Source organism: Pan troglodytes, chromosome 10, assembly GCF_028858775.2.
Source record: "Pan troglodytes isolate AG18354 chromosome 10, NHGRI_mPanTro3-v2.0_pri, whole genome shotgun sequence".
Classification (NCBI taxonomy): domain Eukaryota; kingdom Metazoa; phylum Chordata; class Mammalia; order Primates; family Hominidae; genus Pan; species Pan troglodytes.
This window is the reverse complement of record NC_072408.2, coordinates 17181809-17202827: the sequence shown is the minus strand read 5'-3', so window position 1 is coordinate 17202827 and position 21019 is coordinate 17181809. Positions and strand designations below refer to the sequence as shown.

Sequence of the window (21019 nt, the reverse complement as noted above, 5' to 3'; positions counted from 1 at the left end):
CGGGCGCGGTGGCTCATGCCTGTAATCCCAGCATTTTGGGAGGCGGGGTTAGAGGATCACTTGAGCTCAGGAGTTAGAGAACAGCCTGCAGCCTGGGCAACATGGTGAAACCTCATCTCCAACAAAAATATAGAAAAAAAAAATTAGCCAGGCGTGGTGGCACGTGTCTGTAGTTCCGGCTCCTCAGGAGCTGAGGTGGGAGGATTGCTTGAACCTTGGAGGCGGAGGTTGCAGTGAGCTGAGATCTCGCCACTGCACTCCAGCCTGGAAAATCTCTGTACCTAGAATGTATTATGTATAGGACCTTGCTAGAAGGAAAAGAATTTTCCTTTCAAAAAGCCCCTCCGATCTCTTTAATCTTTCTGTTTCAGAACGTGACTTGAATTCTCAGTGAAGTAGAACTAACGGGCTACAAAGAGATCACAGTTTGTTTGAGGGTTTCACTCTCTCTGTTTCATTTTTATCACAATGCTAGATGCTACCTGCACCTGACTGAGACTCTTCCCTTCAGATATGTTAGGTCATTCAGATTCAGATAGGTGACCTCACTAGGTGAGGGGTCTACTCATGACTTACAGTAAAACCTCTGCAATTACTAGTCAAACTTATGGGAATGGAGGGCGAGGAAAGCATGTTTGCCACAGTTTTAAAAATTATTTAACTGTTGCAAAAATAGTTTAGATTCATCTTTCTGAAATTGATTATCATGTTTCTTTATAATCTATTTTTGAAAAAATATAAATCAAATGAATGAATAAACAATATCCTTACAATAGCGGGACTTTCAATTAAGCAATTCCACAGAAAAACAGTAAAATTATTACTTCCCATTACTAACATGCAATTTGCCTTTTAGAAAAAGCATATACGGAACTTGGGGGAAGGGGGATGTTTTTCAAAAGTAACAACAAATTAATTTCATCTTTCCCCTGATTATGTAAAAAGTTGTCCCTTGGTAAGGTTCAGAGATTCTCAGGCTGTGTTTCAGACATTTGCATGAGAGTCTTTCATAATTAGAATTTTGACAAGCAGAAGGTTGTACAAAGAACCACATAAAGATAATGGTAATGCATAGTGTGATTCAGTGCAAAGTAAGACTTGAGGGGTGGATACAAACGGGTGGGGCTTGTGAGAAAATCTAGCTGTGATAAGTGAGGCTTGCACTGAGCCTTATGATGATGTTTCTGTGGACAGAAAGCAAGTTATCCAGCCCCCGTTACCGTTGTCCAGCCTAATTTGTTCTTGTGCAGAATTAACTCCACTCCCTTACCTGTTATTGACTTAGATGCAAGAGGAAGAAAAAGCCAAACTCTGCTTTCTCTTCTGTTCCCTGCAGAGCACAGGGCTCCCTCTTCAACGTGGCGACCAGTGGCCCTGACCCTGCTGACTTTGTGCTTGGTGCTGCTGATAGGGCTGGCAGCCCTGGGGCTTTTGTGTAAGTCTGCGCTCTGACCTGGGGGAGGATCCTGGTTCCAAGGTTTGTCTAGGATGAGAAACACTTGTTATGGATTTGTTTTTTAAACTTTAATTCTTTAGCCTTTGGAAAATTCAGTGTATCTTTTTTTAAATGGCAACTATTTAAATAGTGAATAATGGAAGAAGAATTAAAAAAAAATCAGTTGCCAACTAGAATTAAACATTCTGTTTGAGATAAGAAGGGTTTTGTCTGTTTGTTTGTATGTCAATGTTTAAAAAAATCATTTATTTTAAATAAATGCATGCTTCAGCCCTCTCCCATTCCACAAAAGACTAGGGTATCAGAGGTTTGGGCTCTGAGAATAGAAGATTCAGTGGGCTAGTGCAGAATATGCTACCCACAGAGCCACGGGTACCATCAGTACAAGGAGAGTAGGTAAACTCCTTAATCACCATATTTTTTAAAGGCCAGGAAGTTATACAGTCACTTCATAAAAACTTGTGAAAATCCAATCAGAAAACTGCATATCTAAAAATATTTAAATTTCAAACTAGTAAAAACAAGTTAAAAAGCTTAAAAAAGAAAGTGGATGAATTTGCCTCAGTAGGTGAAGACCCCACAGCAATGTTTCCTAAACAGCTGAATAACTGTTCTTTGAACAGTTATTCAAAGAAAAATGTTATATAGAAGAGCAGATTTTAATGTCAAAAATTGGGTTTTATAGGAATTTTAATACTTTTGTTTGTATCTTATATTTCAAAATTAAAAATAATTTCTTGTTGCCCTTTTTGATCCCAAAAGTTTTGTTTCATTGTGATAGAACTATTGTTTTGCAATCACCATTATTCTTGGAAATACAGAGGAACTCTTATGATTCATGAGGGATTTCTATACTTAGATGTAGAGACCTGAATTTCAAATCTGAATGTTGAAAATTTCTAGTCAAATGACGTTAGGAATTTACTTGTTCTCAATGATCCTAATTGCAAACTGTAAAATCATGGAAAAAATAATAACACTTTCAATAACTGAATAAGTAATAATATATGGTATATTGTCAATACTCAATATAATGATCAACATATAAACAGATTGGCGGTTTTATGTTGTGTAACATTTGAAAGTATACATAAAAATATTTATCAAGCAGTAAATATAGGTTGAGAATTTATTCCTGAAGTTAGGAACTAATATTATAACTCCACATTTCTATTTATTTATTTATAAATATATATAGATAAATTATTTAAATTATACATTTTTTTTAGGCCAGGAATGGTGGCTCATGCCTGTAATTTCAGCACTTTGGGAGGCTGAGGCGGGCCAATCGCTTGAGGTCAGGAGTTGGAGACCAGCCTGGCTAACATGGTGAAACCTTGTCTCTACTGAAAATACAAAACTTAGCCAGGCATGGTGGTGGGCATCTGTAATCCCAACTACTCAGGAGGCCGAGGCAGGAGAACCGCTTGAACCCAGGAGGCGGAGATTGCAGTGAGCCAAGATCACACCACTGCACTGCACTCCAGCCTAGGTGACAGAGTGAGACTCCGTCTAAAAAAAAAAAAAAAACATATATATATATATATATATATATATATATATATATGTAAAACATTGAGGTATGTCCTTTATATGCCAATTTTGCTGAATGTTTTAATCATAAAGGAATGCTGGATTTTGTCAAATGCTTTTTCTGCATCTATTGAGATGATCATAGGATTTTTTTGTTTTGTTTTTAATTCTGTTTATGTAATGTGTCATATTTATTGACTTGTGTATGTTAAACCATCCCTGCATCCCTGGGATAAAACCCACTTTTTCATGGGGTATTATCTTTTTGATGTGCTGTTGGATTCAGTTAGCTAGTCTTTTGTTTTTGTTTTTTTTTTTTGAGATGGAGTCTTACACTGTCGCCCAGGCTGGAGTGCAGTGGCATGATCTCGGCTCACTGCAACCTTCGCCTCCTGGGTTCAAGGGATTTTCCTGCCTCAGCCTCCCAAGTAGCTGAGATTACAGGCACCCACTACCACACCTGGCTAATTTTGTGTTTTTAGTAGAGACGGAGTTTCTCCATGTTGGTCAGGCTGGTCTCGAACTCCCGACCTCAGGTGATCCACCTGCCTTGGTCTCCCAAAGTCCTGGGATTGCAGGCATGAGCCTCCATGCCAGGCCTCAGTTAGCTAGTCTTTTGTTGATGATTTTTGCATCAGTGTTCATCAGGGATATTGGTCTGTAGTTTCCTTTTTGTTCTGTGCTTTCCTGGTTTTGGTATTAGTGTGATACTGGCTTCATAAAATGATTTAGGGAAGATTCTCTATTTTTGGGAACAGTTTCAGTAATATTTGTACCAATTCTTCTTTGAATGTCTGATGGAATTCAGCTGTGAATCCATCTGTGAATGGACTTTTATTTGTTGGCAATGTTTTTATTACTGTTTCAATTTCACTACTTGTTACTGTTCTGTTCAGAGTTTCTATTTATTCCTGGTTTAATCTAGGAGGGTTGTATATTTCCAGGAATTTTTCTATCCCCTCTGGACTTTGTGATCTTTCGTATTTGTGTGGCATCAGTTGGAACATCTCCCGTTTCATTTGTAATTGAGGTTATTTGGATCTCCTCTCCTTTTCTTGATTAACCTTGCTAACGTTCTATTGATTTTATTTATCTTTTCAAATAACCCGTTTTTTATTTCATTTATCTTTTGTATTTCTTTTCTTTTTTTCATTTCAATATCATTTAGTTCTTCTCTGATCTTTGATACTTCTTTTCTTCTACTGGATTTGGGTTTGGTTTGTTCATGTTTCTCCAATTTCTTGAGCTGTGACCTGAGATGGTCTATTTGTGGTTTTTCAGACATTTTGATGTAGTCATTTAATGCTATGAACTTTTCTCTTAGCACCGCTTTTGCTGTATGCTAGAGGTTTTCATAAGTTGTGTCACCAATATTATCGTTCTGTTCAAAGTATTTTTTAATTTCTATCTTGATTTTGTTGTTTACCCAAGGATCATTCAAGATCAGGTTATTTTATTTCCATGTATTTTTGTAGTTTTCAGGGTGCCTTGTATTGTTAATTTTCAGTTTTATTTCACTATGCTTTGAGAGAATACTTGATATAATTTCCGTTTTCTTAAATTTATAGAGACTTGTTTTGTGGCCTATCGTATGGCCTTTGTTGGAGAATGTTACATGTGCTCATAAAAAGAATGCATACTCTGCAGTTGTTGGATGGACTGTTTTGTAAATATCTTTTAAGTCAATTTGTCCTAGGGTATAGTTTTAAGTCCACTGTTTCTTTCTTTCTTCTTCATTGTTGACTTTCTGTCTTCAAGACCTGTCTAGTGCTGTCAGTGGAGTATTGGAGTCCCCCACTATTATTGTGTTGCTGTCTATCTCATTTTTTTAGGTCTAGTAGTAATTGTTTTATAAATTTGGGAGCTCCAATGTTAAGTGCATATATATTTAGGGTTGTGATACTTTCCTGTTGGACTATTCCTTTTATCACTATGTCTATAATGTCTGTCTTTGTGTTTTTTTTTTTTTTACTGTTTTTGCTTTAATGTCTGTTTTGTCTGATAAAAGAATAGCTACTCCGGCTCATTTTTGTTTTCCATTTGCATGGAATATCTTTTTCCACCTCTTTACCTTAAGTTTATGTGAGTCCTTATGTGTTAGGTGAGTCTTTTGAAGACAGCAGATACTTGATTGGTGAAATCTTATCCATTCTGTCATGTTTATCTTTTAAGTGGAGCATTTAGGCCATTTACATTCAGTGTTAGTATTGAGATGTGCAGTACTGTTCTATTCATTATGCTAGTTCTTGCCTGAATACCTTGTTTTATTGTGTGTGTGTGTGTGTGTGTGTGTGTGTGTGTGTGTGTGTGTGTGTGTTGTCTTATAGGTCCTGTGAGATTTATGCTTTCAGGAGATTCTATTTTGGTGTATTTTGAGATTCTGTTTCAAGATTTAGCACTCCTTTTAGCATTTCTTGTAGCTCTGTCTTGGTAGTGGCAAACTCTTGCAGCATTTGTTTCTCTGAAAAAAACATTATCTCTATTTCATTTATGAATCTCAGTTTCACTGGATACAAAATTCTTGGCTGACAAAATTTTGTTTGAGGAGGGTAAAAATAGGACCCCAGTCCTTTCTGCCTTGTAGGGTTTCTGATGATGTCAGCTATTAATCTGGTAAGTTTTCATTATAGATTACCTGATGTTTCTGTCTTACAACATTTTCTTTTCTTTTCTTTTCTTTTTTTGATACAGAGTCTCACTCTGTGGCCTAGGCTGGAGTGCAGTGGCGCGATCTCGGTTCACTGCAAGCTCTGCCTCCCAGGTTCATGCCATTCTCCTGCCTCAGCATTCTGAGTAGCTGGGACTACAGGCGCCTGCCACCACACCCAGCTAATTTTTTGTATTTTTAGTAGAGACAGGGTTTCACCGTGTTAGCCAGGATGGTCTTAATCTCCTGACCTCGTGATCTGCCCACCTTGGCCTCCCAACGTGCTGGAATTACAGACTTGAGCCACCGCACCTGGCCTGTCTTACAACTTTTAAGATTCTCTCCTTCATCTTGACTTTAGATAACATAATGAATATTTACCTAGGCGATAATCTTTTTCAATGAATTTCTCAGGTGTTTTTTGAGCTTCTAGTATTTGAGAGATTGTTTGGAGGTTCTAGCAGGAGAGTGCAGCTACACATATACCCTTGACCAGACTGGTCCTCCTCTATAGGGTATGGTCGTCCTCTTCGACCGAGTGCACAGCTTCAGGAGGGATGCACATGGAACAGTGAGGGAGGAAGGGGACACACACCTAGCCAGCCAGATCAGCCGAATCAACACTGGCAATCAATGGGGTGACAGATATCGCAGCCAGATCGCCCTTACATCCTGAGCTTCTAGTGTTTGGATGTCTAGATCTCTAGGAAGACCATGGGTGTTTTCCTGGTTTATCCCCTCAAATAAGTTTTCCAAACTTCTAGATTTCTCTTCTTCCTCAGAAACAATTATTCTTAGGTTTGGCCATTTACTATAACTCCAACTTACTTGGAGACTTTGCTCATTTTTTTTTTTTTTTTCTATTATCTTTGTCTTTGTCAGATTGGGGTAATTCAAAAGCCTTGTCTTCAAGCTCTGAAGTTCTCTCTTCTCCTTGTTCTAGTCTATTGTTGAAACCTTCTACTGCATTTTCTATTTCTCTAAGTGTGTCTTTCATTTCCAGAAGTTGTGATTGTTTTTTCTTTATGATATTTATTTCTCTGGATAATTTTTTAAATCCATATCCTTTACTGTTTTTAAAATTTGTTTAGGCCGGACGTGGTGGCTCATGCCTGTAACCCCAACACTTTGGGAGGCTGAGGATGGCAGATCTCCTGAGGTCAGGAGTTCAAGACCAGTCTGACCAACATGGTGAAACCCCATCTCTACAAAAAATATAAAAATTAGAGAGGCATGATGGTGGGCACCTGTAATCCCAGCCACTTGAGAGGCTGAGGCAGGAGAATCACTTGAACCTGGGAGGGAGAGGTTGCAGTGAGCCAAGATCACACTACTGCGTTCCAGCCTGGGCAACAGAGTGAGATTCTGTCTCAAAAAGAAAGAAAGAAAACCATAAATAAGTTTCTTAAGTTGGTTTTCACTTTTCTCTGGTATCTCCTTGAGTAACTTAATAATCAACCTTCTGAATTCTTTATCTGGCAATTCAAAGATTTCTTCTTGGTTTGGATCCATTGCTGGGGAGCTAGTCTTACCTTTTGGTGGTGCTATAGAATCCTGTTTTGTCATATTACCAGAATTATTTTTCTGTTTCCTTGTCATTTGGGTCTATTGGGTATTTCAGTGAAAAGATCTGGAATACACAGGCTGCTGTTCAGATTCTTTCATCCCATGGGGTGATCCCTTGATGTTGTGCTCTCCCCCTTCCCCTAGGTATAGGGCTTCCTTAGAGCCAGACTGCAGTGATTGTTATTCTCTTCTGGGTCTAGCCACCCAGTGGTGCTACCAGGCTCCAGGCTGGTGCTGGGGAATGTCTGCAGAGTCCTGTGATATGATCCATCTTCTGGTCTCCCATCTGTGGATACCAGCACCTGCTCTGGTGAAGTTGGCAAGGAGGTGAAGTAGACTGTGTGAGAGTCCTTGGTTGTAGATATGTTTAGTGTGCTGTTTAGTGTGCTGGTTTTCTTGAATGCTGGTTATGCTAGCAGTGAAGTTGTCAGATGGATGCACTCAGGACCTCTGGTTAGCCAGGATGTTGCAGGCAGTGGAATTAGCTGTTGGCTTCTCCCTCCTTGGAGCAGGGTTATTCTGTCTTGAGTTACTCTAATGGTTTGAGTTGGTTGGCCTCCAGCCAGGAGGTGGTGCTTTAAAGAGAGCACCAGCTGCAGTAGTAGACATGGGATGTAAGCTTGTTCTAAGTTTGCCAGGATGAGTATTCAGGTTTCTCAGGTGATGGGCGGGGCCATACAGCTCCCAAGTTTATGTCTTTTGTGTTTGGGTACCAGGGTGGGTAGAGAAAAAACATCACATGGGATCAGGGTTAGGCAGGTCTGAGCTCCCACTCTCCTTGGACGGGGCTTGTCATGAATCCTGTGGGGGATGGGGGTTGGTTCTCAGGATTTTATGGCTGCCTCTGCTGTGTCATACAGGTCACCAGGGAAGTGGGAGAAAGCTGGCAGTGATAGGCCTTACCCATCTCTCACATAGCTGGTGACGCAAGTCTTGCTCCTCCCATGCCCCACCAACACCACGAAGTTTATATCCTGGCAGCTCATGCCTGGGGCTCTGAACTTGCCTCAGGCTACAACCCTTCCCACTGAGAAAGCAAGCAGGCTTTCAGGCCACGCCCCTCCCCACCTTCCCACACCATCTGTCATAGTTCCTGTGCTGATATCTGTAGCAGTTCCTCTTTGCCCCCTGGATTCTGCTTAAGAAAATTCATATCCAGATGAAATTATTACAAAATTCATTTGGAAGCTTCTTTCATCCTGTGTCTCCTCTTTAATTCCACTGGCTGCCTTGTCCAAGGACCCCTGTGAGACAAAGTCAGGGATGACTTCCCTGGGCTTGAGCTGGAGAATGGGAGTGCCTACAGGACTCTTCCCTCTGCTTCTTCTACTTTTATATTTTGCATATATTTTATATTTGGCTCCTTACATCCATTTCTGCTCCAGGTGAGGTTAAATCCTTCTCATGTAATCCAGATTTTCAGGTTCCCCATTAGGGATGTGTGTTCAGAGGTGGGTTTTCCCCACTTCACACATTTTTGGCTGTCTTGCAGAATTTTCAGTATTGAGTTGCTCCTTTCAAAGGATCTGTGCATTCTTTCAATTTTCCTGGTATGTTCCTGAGGTGGTTCCTGGAGGAAAAGTTCACAGTGTGAGTCTCCTCACCCTGTTCTGTTGTCCAAATGGGAGCTCTATCTTAGCCCTCTTAGCCGCCATTTTCTCCCCATGACTTCATATTTTTAGACAGACTTAAAGAAATTAATTTGCCCAAGGTGATACAACTTCTCATATATGTACTAGAGTCCAAACTTGAATATAGGCAATATGAGAACTCAGAGCCTGAGATACTAAAAAATATACTGTTTTGTCTTCCCCATAAGCAGAAAATGGAAATAAAACATAGAAATAAGCTGTCCAGTCTGACTTGGTCATTTGGGTTAGTTTTTCAGTACTACCAGCTCTCCAATACTGGTCAAGACACCATTTCTCAAATGGAAGAAAGATTAGGAAATACGTCCCAAGAGTTGCAATCTCTTCAAGTCCAGAATATAAAGCTTGCAGGAAGTCTGCAGCATGTGGCTGAAAAACTCTGTCGTGAGCTGTATAACAAAGCTGGAGGTAAGTGTGTCCTGGTCACTCTGTCCCCATGTTGTCTGGAAACAGAGAGATGGATTTCCCGCCGGTGAAAGTGAGAGTCAAGTATTATTTAACTAGAGGTCTGGCAAACTGAAAAAGGGTTTGGGCTTCAAGATCATGATCAGTTGTTGGGATCATGTGATTCATATGTGTCTGTGATACCATACATTAAGGGACTCTTCAAATGCAGACATTTTAAAACAATAAAAACCATTAACTAAGAATAACCAAAATAAGACTACGAGTAAAGAAAATACAGGGGTATGTCTCAATTTACCTCGGCAAATGTTCTTACAAATTCTTTCCTAGTAAGAAGTAAGCAAACTCATAACTATAGTTCTCAAATCTTAAACAACATACAGGGACTAGTCTGAAAATGCAGATAACCTGAATCAAATTCAAGTTATTTTAATTCAGGATAACTTGGCTGGGTATCAAAAATATGTAGTTTAATAAGGACCACAGATGATGACAGTGCCAATGGTAGGTGAACCACCATTGATAAAATTACTGCTGGAGAAGTCTAGGAGCATCGCTTCAGTGTGAGTGCATGTGTATTCCTATTCTCCTATTCTTTTCAGGTTTTGTGATAATCCACTTTATTCAGGTCAGCTCTCTTTTCTGCTCTCTTTATCATGCTTACTTAGGAAATGGCATACATGTTCAGGTTTCCACTTTTTATTTCTTTTTTTAGGAAATCTGAAGGAGGACAAAGTCTCCTCATCTACTATACACACACCACTTCCCACCTGAAACAGACATCCTGATTGCGTGGCTACGCAGGAGAAAATATTAATAGGCACAGTTATACTTCTCTAAGTGATTCTTTCCTACGTGACTAATGACCTCAATGGTCATAATGTCCTTATTTACTAATTTTTCTTTTTCCTTTTTTTGGGGGTAGGGGGAGATGGATTCTCACTCTGTTGCCTAGGCTGGAAGGCAGTGACACGATCTCGGCTTGCTGCAACTTCCTCCTCCCAGGTTTAAGCAATTCTCCTGCCTCAGCCTCCTGAGTAGCTGGCACTACAGGTGTGCACCACTGCACCCAGCTAATTTTTTTTTGTATTTTTAGTAGAGATGGGTTTTCACTGTGTTAGGCAGGCTGGTCTTGAACTCCCAACCTCAGGTGTTCCCCCTGCCCCGGCCTCCCAAAGTGCTAGGATTATAAGCGTAAACTACCGTGCCTGGCACTTATTTACAAATTTTTCTAACAAAGGCCAGTGTGCATACTTTCCTTTGTTGGTTGCCATATCTTCAAAAAGATAATCCACTACTTGACAGGCTGAGGCTAGAAGATTGAGCTGAGGAGATCAAGACCAGCCCAGGCAATATAGTAAGATACTATCTCAAAAATTATTTTTATTTTTATTTTTACTTTTTTTTTACTTTTATTTTTTTAAGACAAAGTCTCGCTCTGTCACCTAGACTGGAGTGCAGTGGCATGATCTCGGCTCCCTGCGGCCTCCATCTCCTGGGTTCAAGCGATTCTCGTATCTCCTCTTGGGTAGCTGGGATTACAGGCATGCACCACCACATCTGGCTAATTTTTGTATATTTTAAGTAGAGACGGGGTTTTTCCATGTTGCCCAGGCTGGTCTTGAACTCTGGCCTCAAGTGATCTGCCCACCTCAGCCTCCCAACTGCTGGGATTACAGGCATGAGCCATTGCACCTGGCTAAAAAAAAATTTTTTTTAAGGTAACCGAGATTTTCCTAACACAAATGGTCTTTCAAATTTTTATTTAGGTATATAAAAACAAACAAAAAGAGAAGCTATGCAAATAAGTTACATTTAATTTAAATATAAAATCTAAATGCAAATATATTAACGCTGCTTCTCATAAAAAATTCTTACATATTTTTGGTTAGATGTCAGTTCTCAGTTTTAATCTGCTACTTTTTATTTCTTACCCTCATCTTACCCATTATCCATCCATCCATCCACCCACTGAAGTGATATTTATGCATTTAGTTCGTACTGCTACCAGTGTGGTTGGAGTATTTACTGAATGCCTACTGATGCATATCTGACAAAACACACAGGATGTCTACTCTCATGGACCACTTACTCTAGTGGGGTAGTAGAAGTAAGTATATTGAAAAACATAAAATAAGATGACTGATGTCTTTGTCTGTTTGTGTTGCTATAAAGGAGTACCTGAGCCTGGGTAATTTATACAGAAAAGAGTTTTATTTGGTTAATGATTCTGCAGGCTATGCAAGAAACATGGTGCCAGCATCTGCTTCTTCTGAGAGCCTCAGGCAGCTTCCACACATGGGGGAAAGTGCAGCAGGTAATATGACAAGAGTCCAGGAGGCAAGAGATTGGGGAGAGACATGCCAGGCTCTTTTTCACACTCAGTTCTCCTGGGACTCATAGAGCGAGAACTCACCAAGCTGTTCATAAGGGATCTGCTTCCCTGACCGAGACACTTCCCATTAGGCCCCACCTCCAGCACTGAGGATCAAATTCCAATATGAGATTTGGAGGGGACAAATGTTCAAACTATATCAACCAGCATTTCCAAGTTGGCCCCCAACGTTCCTTATTTTAGTACTAAAAGTCCCACATTCTGGGAAACTCTAGGTCCCAGGTATACAGTAATGATCGGCCAACCTAAATACAATGTATGAGAGATTAATCAATCCTATGAGAAATGAAGGTAAACAAGGCAAGAGGGATAAGGAATTCCAGGGTAGTCTGTTGCTACTTTAAATAGAGCCGTCGTAAATCCTGAATTAAGATGATTATATGGTAGCAAAGACTTGAAAAGTTGAGGGAGTTAGCCATGTAATATAGAGAAATAATAAGCTTTAAGTTAAAACAGGAAACAAAAGAGCCTTAAAACATGAATGTATCTGCATATTCCAGGAATAATGAGGAGCTCATGCGGTTGGAGTGGAAGACTAACAGGAGGCTAGGTAGAGATAATGTACAGCATTAGATGCCTTTGTGAGAGATTTGGCTACTATTTTGAGCAGATGAGGATTAATTATGGGGTTTTGAGCAGAGGAAATACATGATCTGGCATAAGTTTTTAAAGGCTTAATCTACATTCTGTTAAAATTAGACTGGAAGAGGAAAGAATAGCAACAGAGAAATCAGATAAGAGATGGCTATTACTAAAATCTAGGAGAAATATGATGGTTCTTCTAACTAGGATATTGTTTGTGGAAATGATGGCATGATGGGATATAAATTGATGTGTGAGAAACGAAAGATTCAAAAACAGCTCCAGAATTTGGGGTCAAAACAACTAGAAGCATAGAGATGTGATCGAGTGAAAGGAAGAAGAATTCTCTGGCTACAAGGGGAAAATTAGAAACCAGGAATGCTGTTTGGGGAGTTAGATATATGAGGAAAAAATTCTGGGCCAGACACATAAACAGACTTACATTCCTTTTGTCCAAAACACAGCAAAAATAAAGGAGAAATGGAGAGAGAAAGGACTATAAGAAAAAAACGATTAGCCTTTTTTTTTGGATGACATATTTTCATGTATTTATGAAATGGAATGCCCGTCCTGGGGTTATTGGCCTTGCTAATATGAACATTATTGTTTATTGATCCTAAATATCTATAAACATTTATTGCACTATATAATATAAAAATGGTAATTTATAGGTAAAGAGAGTTCATAGAAAGTGTACATGTTCCGTTTAGAAATTAGTATTTTATTTTTCCTAGGTGTATATGCCATGGACAAAACATTTGAGAACAGTTCATCTTCAGTCCACCCATTTTTCTGGCCAAAAATATGCATTTTTCTCCTTTAAAAATATATATTTTTGGGGGGAGCAGAGAGGTGGGGAAAACAGGGTCTCACTCTGTTGTCTAGGCTGGAATGGAGGGTATATGTATCTGTATATCTATCTATATCTATGTCTATACCTATATCTATATGTATATAAAGAGAAATTAATTTCTTCTAATCTGTATTCTATTTTCCTCCTCCAATGGTTTAAGTAATAGTATATCAAATATTAGGTAGTTGAAGTTAAGAAAGTAAAGAAGTTTCTCTATCTCTGTCTCTTTAGTTACATAGTATCACTACCTATTTCACATAAGGCTCTCAGTCCTTTAGTCTCTCACCTTTTGATCTAATTGTCCCTTGCTTCCTCCTAAACATTCATTGAAAATTTCTCTATTAATTCCCCTACAAGTAGGAGACTTGTTTTTACATAGAGCACATAGAGGGTCACTTATCATATCTGAAGACTGAAGGTATTTAAGAAAACATTGTATGTGAGACGGGAATGAGGTATTAATACACTGTACCAAAATTGCAGTTACATAGTTTTTATTTATTGAATCCAGAGCAGAATGAACCAAGATTCTCCTTGCTGAGTCCAGTTGCTGCTTCATAATCTTTTTCAGCACAGCGCTCCAAGCATATATCACCCATCTAAGTTCTCACAACAACAGGGACCATAGTTGAAATGGACCTTTATTAAATGCTTTTTATGCGTAAGTCTCTGCACAAACTGGACTCTGTTTTTTACGTATTTACTCTTTACAATAATCCTTTTAGGTAAGCATCATTCCCATTCTTGTTCTGTGTTTTAGAACGTCTGAGGCTCCCTGCATTTTTGCTTGAGTCTCTCCAGGTTGTTACATTTCTCCTGGTAGAATTCTGAAGCAAGCCGACCTGTCTGAGAGAGTGCAAAAGCTATTGAGCTCCACAGCAAGTTTTTCATAACATGACAAAGATATCCTTCTAAGTTATTTATTTATTTATTTATATTTTGTTTTACTTCATGAAATATTTCAAATTTACAAGAAGATATAAACAATAATATAATACCTACCTGTGTGTATTAGCCACTGAGATTTTAACATGTTAACTAGATCGCTTTTAAAATAAAGAAATTGTTATAGATATGACTTGGGTTCTCATCCCACTACAGACCCACAAGAGACTGGATTAGGTTCCTAACTCTAAATGACCTAAGGTCATGTATCCACATAGGGTTAAAACTATAGCTCTCAGGGCTCGGCACCTATATTTGCTATCACTACCCATACTTCTCTGGCCTGGATGCCCAATTTAATTTGTGACACATGGAGATTCAGCATTCTAACTTCAGGCTTGCCTCAGTATTTTTTTCCTTAAAAAGACTCCACATCATATTGGTATATACCGTATTTTTTAAAACTTATTTTACTATTATGTAAGATAATTTTGAGGAGAACATTATAGAAACTTTATTTCCTAAACACAATGCAGTTGGAGTTTCTGTACATTTGAGATGCTTTGTGAAATTGAATATTCTTTTCATGTGCTGAATTTCATAGGCAAGTGGCAAGAAAGTTCTAATCATTTATTACTAGATTCCACATAAGCAATTAGTGTCTGTTTTAATTTCTACAACATACTTAGGACCAGTTATAATTCCTGGCAGTTAGTAGGTATCCAGTAAACATTGTAGTTATCATTGCCTGGGTAATTAATTAAATATTGAGGAAGAGTTAATTCTTTCTCAGGACATCAAATACTATATAATTTCAAGAGAGGAGCAAGACAGACTCATGCAGAAAATAACAATAAAATTGGCTTTTTTCCAAGCACACAGGTGCAGCCCTTGTACAGAACAATGGAAATGGCATGGAGATAATTGCTACCAGTTCTATAAAGACAGCAAAAGTTGGGAGGACTGTAAATATTTCTGCCTTAGTGAAAACTCTACCATGCTGAAGATAAACAAACAAGAAGACCTGGTAAGATTCTGAGGCTTTTCAATGTTTGAAGGATTTCAAAAAGAGGCCTTAAAAGCATTAGGCAAGAAGACTCTAAGGATCAAGAATATCGGTCCACAGGTTTTCGAACCTGTTTCGATCAGGGACTGAGTCTTATTCCTATTGCTTTGAACGGTCCCCTGAAGTAGATAGAAGGAGTTGTGTTCTCCACAAATACACACACCTTAGGAAGATGAGCAATATCACTTTAAAATCCCCTCTCAGGGAACAAAGTTAGAATGTCTTAACTTCTTTCCTGTTTTGATTTGGGTAGAAAAGGAATAATATTGATGCAATGTCAGAAACATGAAAATAGGGCTGCCTGCTCTTCCATTCTAAAAGTGGCAAAGCTTTTAAGTGGAAAATATTTAACTAAGTTATTACCATAATCTGCAAATGTATATCTTGCTTTCCAGAAGTTTACAGCCTAGGATAGACTGGTCAAGGCAAATGTGACAATAAAACTACAAATTGACATATATTGAGTTAGTACATGCAATTAAAGTACATCATTAAAATATGATTATTCCCCTTTCTCTCATATTTATTATTGCCTTTGAATTGAATTTCTCAAATAGTATGGCCGTTGTTTATTTATCAGTTTCTCTAGAATTTAGCAGAGATTTTTCTTGATGAAGAGTAGGTTATCAACAAAGGGTTATTTAATTGAATTAAATGCTCAGCTCACTACACAAATTCTTAACATCATTCTAATTACTTCTTAATTTCTACCTACCTCCTGAAATCTGTGATGAAAGAACCTCTGTAATTTTTCTCAGCTACTAATATTTTATAACCCTTTCTCGATGGCTTAATTTAGGCAGAAAGCGAGGCAATTTCTTTGACTAAGACAGTGTGCCCTAGCATAAACCCTCCTAATTTTTCTTATTCTCTTTGATTCCTCTGCCTCCAGCATACACTGCAAACTCAAGTATAAAACTGAACTATATTATATCACGTGGTAGGAAATTTTCTTGTTGAACCTATGTAGTTAATTTTCTATCATGAACTTCATATATTTGTATATATTTAAATCTTTTTCATATGATTTGCTTTCAAAACTTTTAATTTGAAGGCACCCGCCCATTTAATTGGAATAAATATTTTCAACTACAGTTATTTTCACATGTTCACTCTATGACTATTGCTTGGTAATAGCTTCATTTACATTTTCAATAATCTCTCATTAAATCAGTATATTTTATTAATTATCTGAGGGGTTTTGGATGTAACAATGAAACAAAGTGTACGGCCTTGAGAAACTCATTATTTAAATGGATAATTATAATAAATATTTAGATAATTTCTATGTTAAAATATTAGGAGTGCACTGAGCCTGGGGAGGTTGAGGCTGCAGTGAGCTATGATCGTGCCACTGCACTCCAGCCTGGGCAACAGAGTGAGACCCTGTCACCACCAATCCTCCAAAAATATCTATTAGGAGTGCAGAGTGAGACTAGATAGAAGTAAGTAAACAACTTTTAAAATGTAAACATATGTTAAATATGGATATTGGGAAAAGGATTACCATGTATAGGACTATACACATGTGTGCACATAAATATTTATAGATAGAAATTTAAAAATTTCTTTCTTCTCTTCCTAGTCTAAGACATAAATCATCCTTGCAAATTTTTCTTTTACTTTTTTTCTTCCTTTCCCAGGTATTTATAACGGTTACTACCTCATTCCTGCACTTTTCCCTCCATATTCTTCCATGTCCCAGAATCATTCTGCATCTCTTTGTTAGTCTTTCCCTCATATTTTTATGTCAACATTAATGTTTAATTCTGTGCCTTAAAAGCCATGGGTCAGCAACAAATCTTGGTTGATGTGATTTCCGCTTTCAGAATATCGACATGTGTTCCATATTTACTAAGACAAAATAAGTTATTAAACCTGGACAAATTTCTGACTGGCCTCAGCATAGATGCTTTTTCTCTTAAGCATATGAGCATCAGTGTGAAGCAGGACTTGTGTGTGCTTTGAGAAAAGTGCTGGCTGGCCCATGCATGTCTGTACATGTGAGTAATCTTGCCACCAAAGCTAAAGTTTTTCTTATGTGCTTTTCACAGGAATTTGCCGCGTCTCAGAGCTACTCTGAGTTTTTCTACTCTTATTGGACAGGGCTTTTGCGCCCTGACAGTGGCAAGGCCTGGCTGTGGATGGATGGAACCCCTTTCACTTCTGAACTGTAAGCCTTCAGGATATTTTATGGGAAAGGCATTTAACAAAGATATTTTGCTTGAGTGATAGAGCTCAAGAATTTGGTCCATCAAGTATTAATCAAACTTCTGCTTTGTACTGGATACTGTGTTTGCAGGAGGATGCCTGAAGATATTTGAACAATAGTGCATCCTTATTTTGTTTGTGTGTGTGTGTGTGTGTGTTTGTTCGTTTGATTGTTTTTTGAGATAGGGTCTTGTTCTGTTGCATGGGCTGGAGTGCAGTGGTGCAAGCTCTGCTCACTGAAACCTCTGCCTCCCAGGCTCAAGCTCTCCTCTCACCTCAGCCTTCTGAGTAGCTCGGACTACAGGCGTGCACCACTACATGCAGCTAATTTTTTGTCTTTTTTGGAAAGACAGGATTATGATGTGTTGCCCAGTCTTGTTTAGAACTCCTGGACTCAAGTGATTTGCCCATCTTGGCCTCCCAAAGTGCTGAGATTACAAGCATGAGCCACCGCACCCGGCCAGTGCCTGCTTTTGAACTGCTTATAAGCCAGTGAGGGAGACAGATACATAGCATTAGTAAAATATCAGGGTAGTTCTCTTGCTGCTTTCAGAAGTTTGTGTGTGGGACATACTGCAGATGAGAGAAGGGAGAGACAGAGAGAGAGAGAGAGAGAGAGAGAGAGAGAAAGAGAGAGAGATCTTTCCCTGAGTGAGTAAATTGAAGCCCAGGAGTCCAGGCTGTAATGGTGGTTGCCTAAAGTCACACAACTTGTCAGTACCCAGAGATAGGATAAGAGTTCTTGGCTTTCTGTGCAGTAAAATACGGAGCACATCTTTTAAAAAACACAATCTCTGAGAAAATATTTGCTGAAAATGTAAGGGGTAATATAAAACACTAGTCGTACATATGCTGTGAGCATTTAGACAGGAGTACATATGGTATCTGTGTTAGTCCATTTTTGCATCAGCATAAATGAATGCCTGAGGTTGGATAGCTTATAAAGAAAGGAGGTTTAATTGGCTTACAATCCTGCAGGCTGTACAAGCATCTGCTTGGCTTCTGAGGAGGCTTCAGGGAGCTTTACTCATGGCAGAAGGCGAAGCAAGAGCTGGCATGTCCAATGGCAAGAGAGAACACAAAAGAGAAGGGGCTGGGGGGAGGTTCCAGGCCCTTTTAAACCACCAGATCTTGCATCAACTAACTGAGTGAGAACTCACTCATCACCAAGAAGAGGGCACCAAGCCATTCATGAGGGATCCACCCCAATGACCCGAACACCTCCCACCAGGCCCCATCTCCAACACTGGGGATGACATTTCAACTAAGATTTGGAAAGAACACACATCCAAACCACATCAGTATCCTTTGAAAGAGGAAATGGTAATTTCTCTATCAAAATATATCACATTTAAAGCCATATTTGAACAGACACCATTCTTCCCTATATACAATATATCATTTTTCTCCCAGGAGACAGGATATATTTGATGTAATCATTTGTATTTTACAGTTAAGTAAACTGAGTTACAGAGAAGGTAGAGAACTTTTTAAGTGGCAGAAAAACTATATAAATTTGGAGGAGAACACGTAGCTTCTCTTTAGTTAGAAATGATTTTTGCTGTTTGGGGTGACCTGCTGTTTCTAAGAATGAGTATGGAAACTTAGGGGCTGAAGAGAAAGAGGCGCATGACCCCAGTTTCCCGGTAAACTTATTCTGGTATCTAGACTATAATTTTATAACCCTAGAAAGAATGGGTATTTAATATTTTATTTTAGAAATAAACCGTGATTGAATTTACTTTTTCTTCCTTTCTTAAGGTTCCATATTATAATAGATGTCACCAGCCCAAGAAGCAGAGACTGTGTGGCCATCCTTAATGGGATGATCTTCTCAAAGGACTGCAAAGAATTGAAGCGTTGTGTCTGTGAGAGGAGGGCAGGAATGGTGAAGCCAGAGAGCTTCCATGTCCCCCCTGAAACATTAGGCGAAGGTGACTGATTCGCCCTCTGCAACTACAAATAGCAGAGTGAGCCAGGCGATGCCAAAGCAAGGGCTACTTGAGACATTGGGAAATGGAACATAATCAGGAAAGACTATCTCTCTGACTAGTACAAAATGGGTTCTCGTGTTTCCTGTTCAGGATCACCAGCATTTCTGAGCTTGGGTTTATGCACATATTTAACAGTCACAAGAAGTCTTATTTACATGCCACCAACCAACCTCAGAAACCCATAATGTCATCTGCCTTCTTGGCTTAGAGATAACTTTTAGCTTTCTTTCTTCTCAATGGCTAATATCACCTCCCTGTTTTCATGTCTTCCTTACACTTGGTGGAATGAGAAACTTTTTGAAGTAGAGGAAATACATTGAAGTAACATCCTTTTCTCTGACAGTCAAGTAGTCCATCAGAAATTGGCAGTCACTTCCCAGATTGTACCAGCAAATACACAAGGAATTCTTTTTGTTTGTTTCAGTTCATACTAGTCCCTTCCCAATCCATCAGTAAAGACCCCATCTGCCTTGTCCATGCCGTTTCCCAACAGGGATGTCACTTGATATGAGAATCTCAAATCTCAATGCCTTATAAACATTCCTTCCTGTGTCCATTAAGACTCTGATAATTGTCTCCCCTCCATAGGAATTTCTCCCAGGAAAGAAATATGTCCCCATCTCCGTTTCATATCAGAACTACCGTCCCCGATATTCCCTTCAGAGAGATTAAAGACCAGAAAAAAGTGAGCCTCTTCATCTGCACCTGTAATAGTTTCAGTTCCTATTCTCTTCCATTGACCCATATTTATACCTTTCAGGTACTGAAGATTTAATAATAATAAATGTAAATACTGTGAAGTGTGTGTGATTTTACAATGGACTTATGGTTAGTGGGAAAATTCAGCATGGAAATGCTTTTCAAAATTTGATAGCAGTCATTATTTTGATTGTGCCTTACTGAAAGTTTTGGGGGAATTTACAAGAGTACTGATTACATGATTATCTGGAGAAAATAAGATGTCTTTGAAATACATGTTGGCTTCAAGAGAACAGTTTTAACGTTTTCCTAAAATGAAATCTTTTGAGGCGAGCTTATGGCATCAACACATGGTTGATGAGGAAGCTGAGTTGCATTAGTGCACATGATTTCCAGTCAGGTCATGGGAGATGAACAGAGACAGTGACATCTTTGTAGCTGCTCCTTTGTGAGGCACTTCTTTCTTGAGATGACTCCATGCACAAATATAACAGGGATCATTGGGAATGACACCATCACAGCCACCAAGTTTATTGGTTTACTGATAAATCAATTTTGAGGGTTTTATGCTAGAAAAGATAACATTATAAATCTTTGTTTTCCAACAGTGGAAACTGAGGTGCTTCAGTTTTGTTTTTCATAAACATCTATCTCATGGTAAAATGACGTATAGTAGCAATCATATGATAGAAAGAACACATTGGTGCTCATTTTCATAAACTTCATTTTGTTAGATTGTCACTTAGCAAAGACTATTGCAGATTCTTCCTTGAGAACTTTCCTTTCAATTTTCTGTTGATTTCCTTAAAATTTTCTTCAGGGTCGAGCAAGTTCTGTTGATATATTGTGTCATGCAAAGAAAACTGTATTTGTGGTTAGAAAATGAAGATTTTAGACCTCTTATTCTGATTTACTTATTAGGTAAGTCACTTTACTTCATGAAACCTATTTCACTGCATATGAAGTAGAAATAATTATAATTTCCTCATAATGTTACTGTTAGCTGAAATGAAGTAAATGTGAAATCAGTTTCATAATGTGAACTGCAATAAAAAACGTAAGGGAAGTCAAGAAAATA

The 21019-nt window shown here is 38.6% G+C and overlaps 1 protein-coding gene across 5 annotated transcripts in view; it reads left to right on the top strand.

Moving 5' to 3' along the window:
* Positions 1-21019, top strand: part of CLEC1A (C-type lectin domain family 1 member A) — a 53717-nt gene extending 32698 nt beyond the window's left edge. For 2 of the 5 annotated variants that reach the window (XM_016922962.4, XM_520737.7), the window contains exons 3-7: positions 1337-1435; positions 9083-9259; positions 14847-14998; positions 17092-17210; positions 19010-21019. In XM_016922962.4, coding sequence (XP_016778451.3) covers positions 1337-1435; positions 9083-9259; positions 14847-14998; positions 17092-17210; positions 19010-19190 — 728 coding nt within the window. In that variant the 3' untranslated portion in view covers positions 19191-21019. Of the gene's footprint in view, positions 1-1336; positions 1478-9082; positions 9260-14846; positions 14999-17091; positions 17211-18226; positions 18572-19009 lie in introns of those variants that run through there. The other 3 variants (XM_063786331.1, XM_009424838.5, XM_009424837.5) reach the window with 3 other exon arrangements.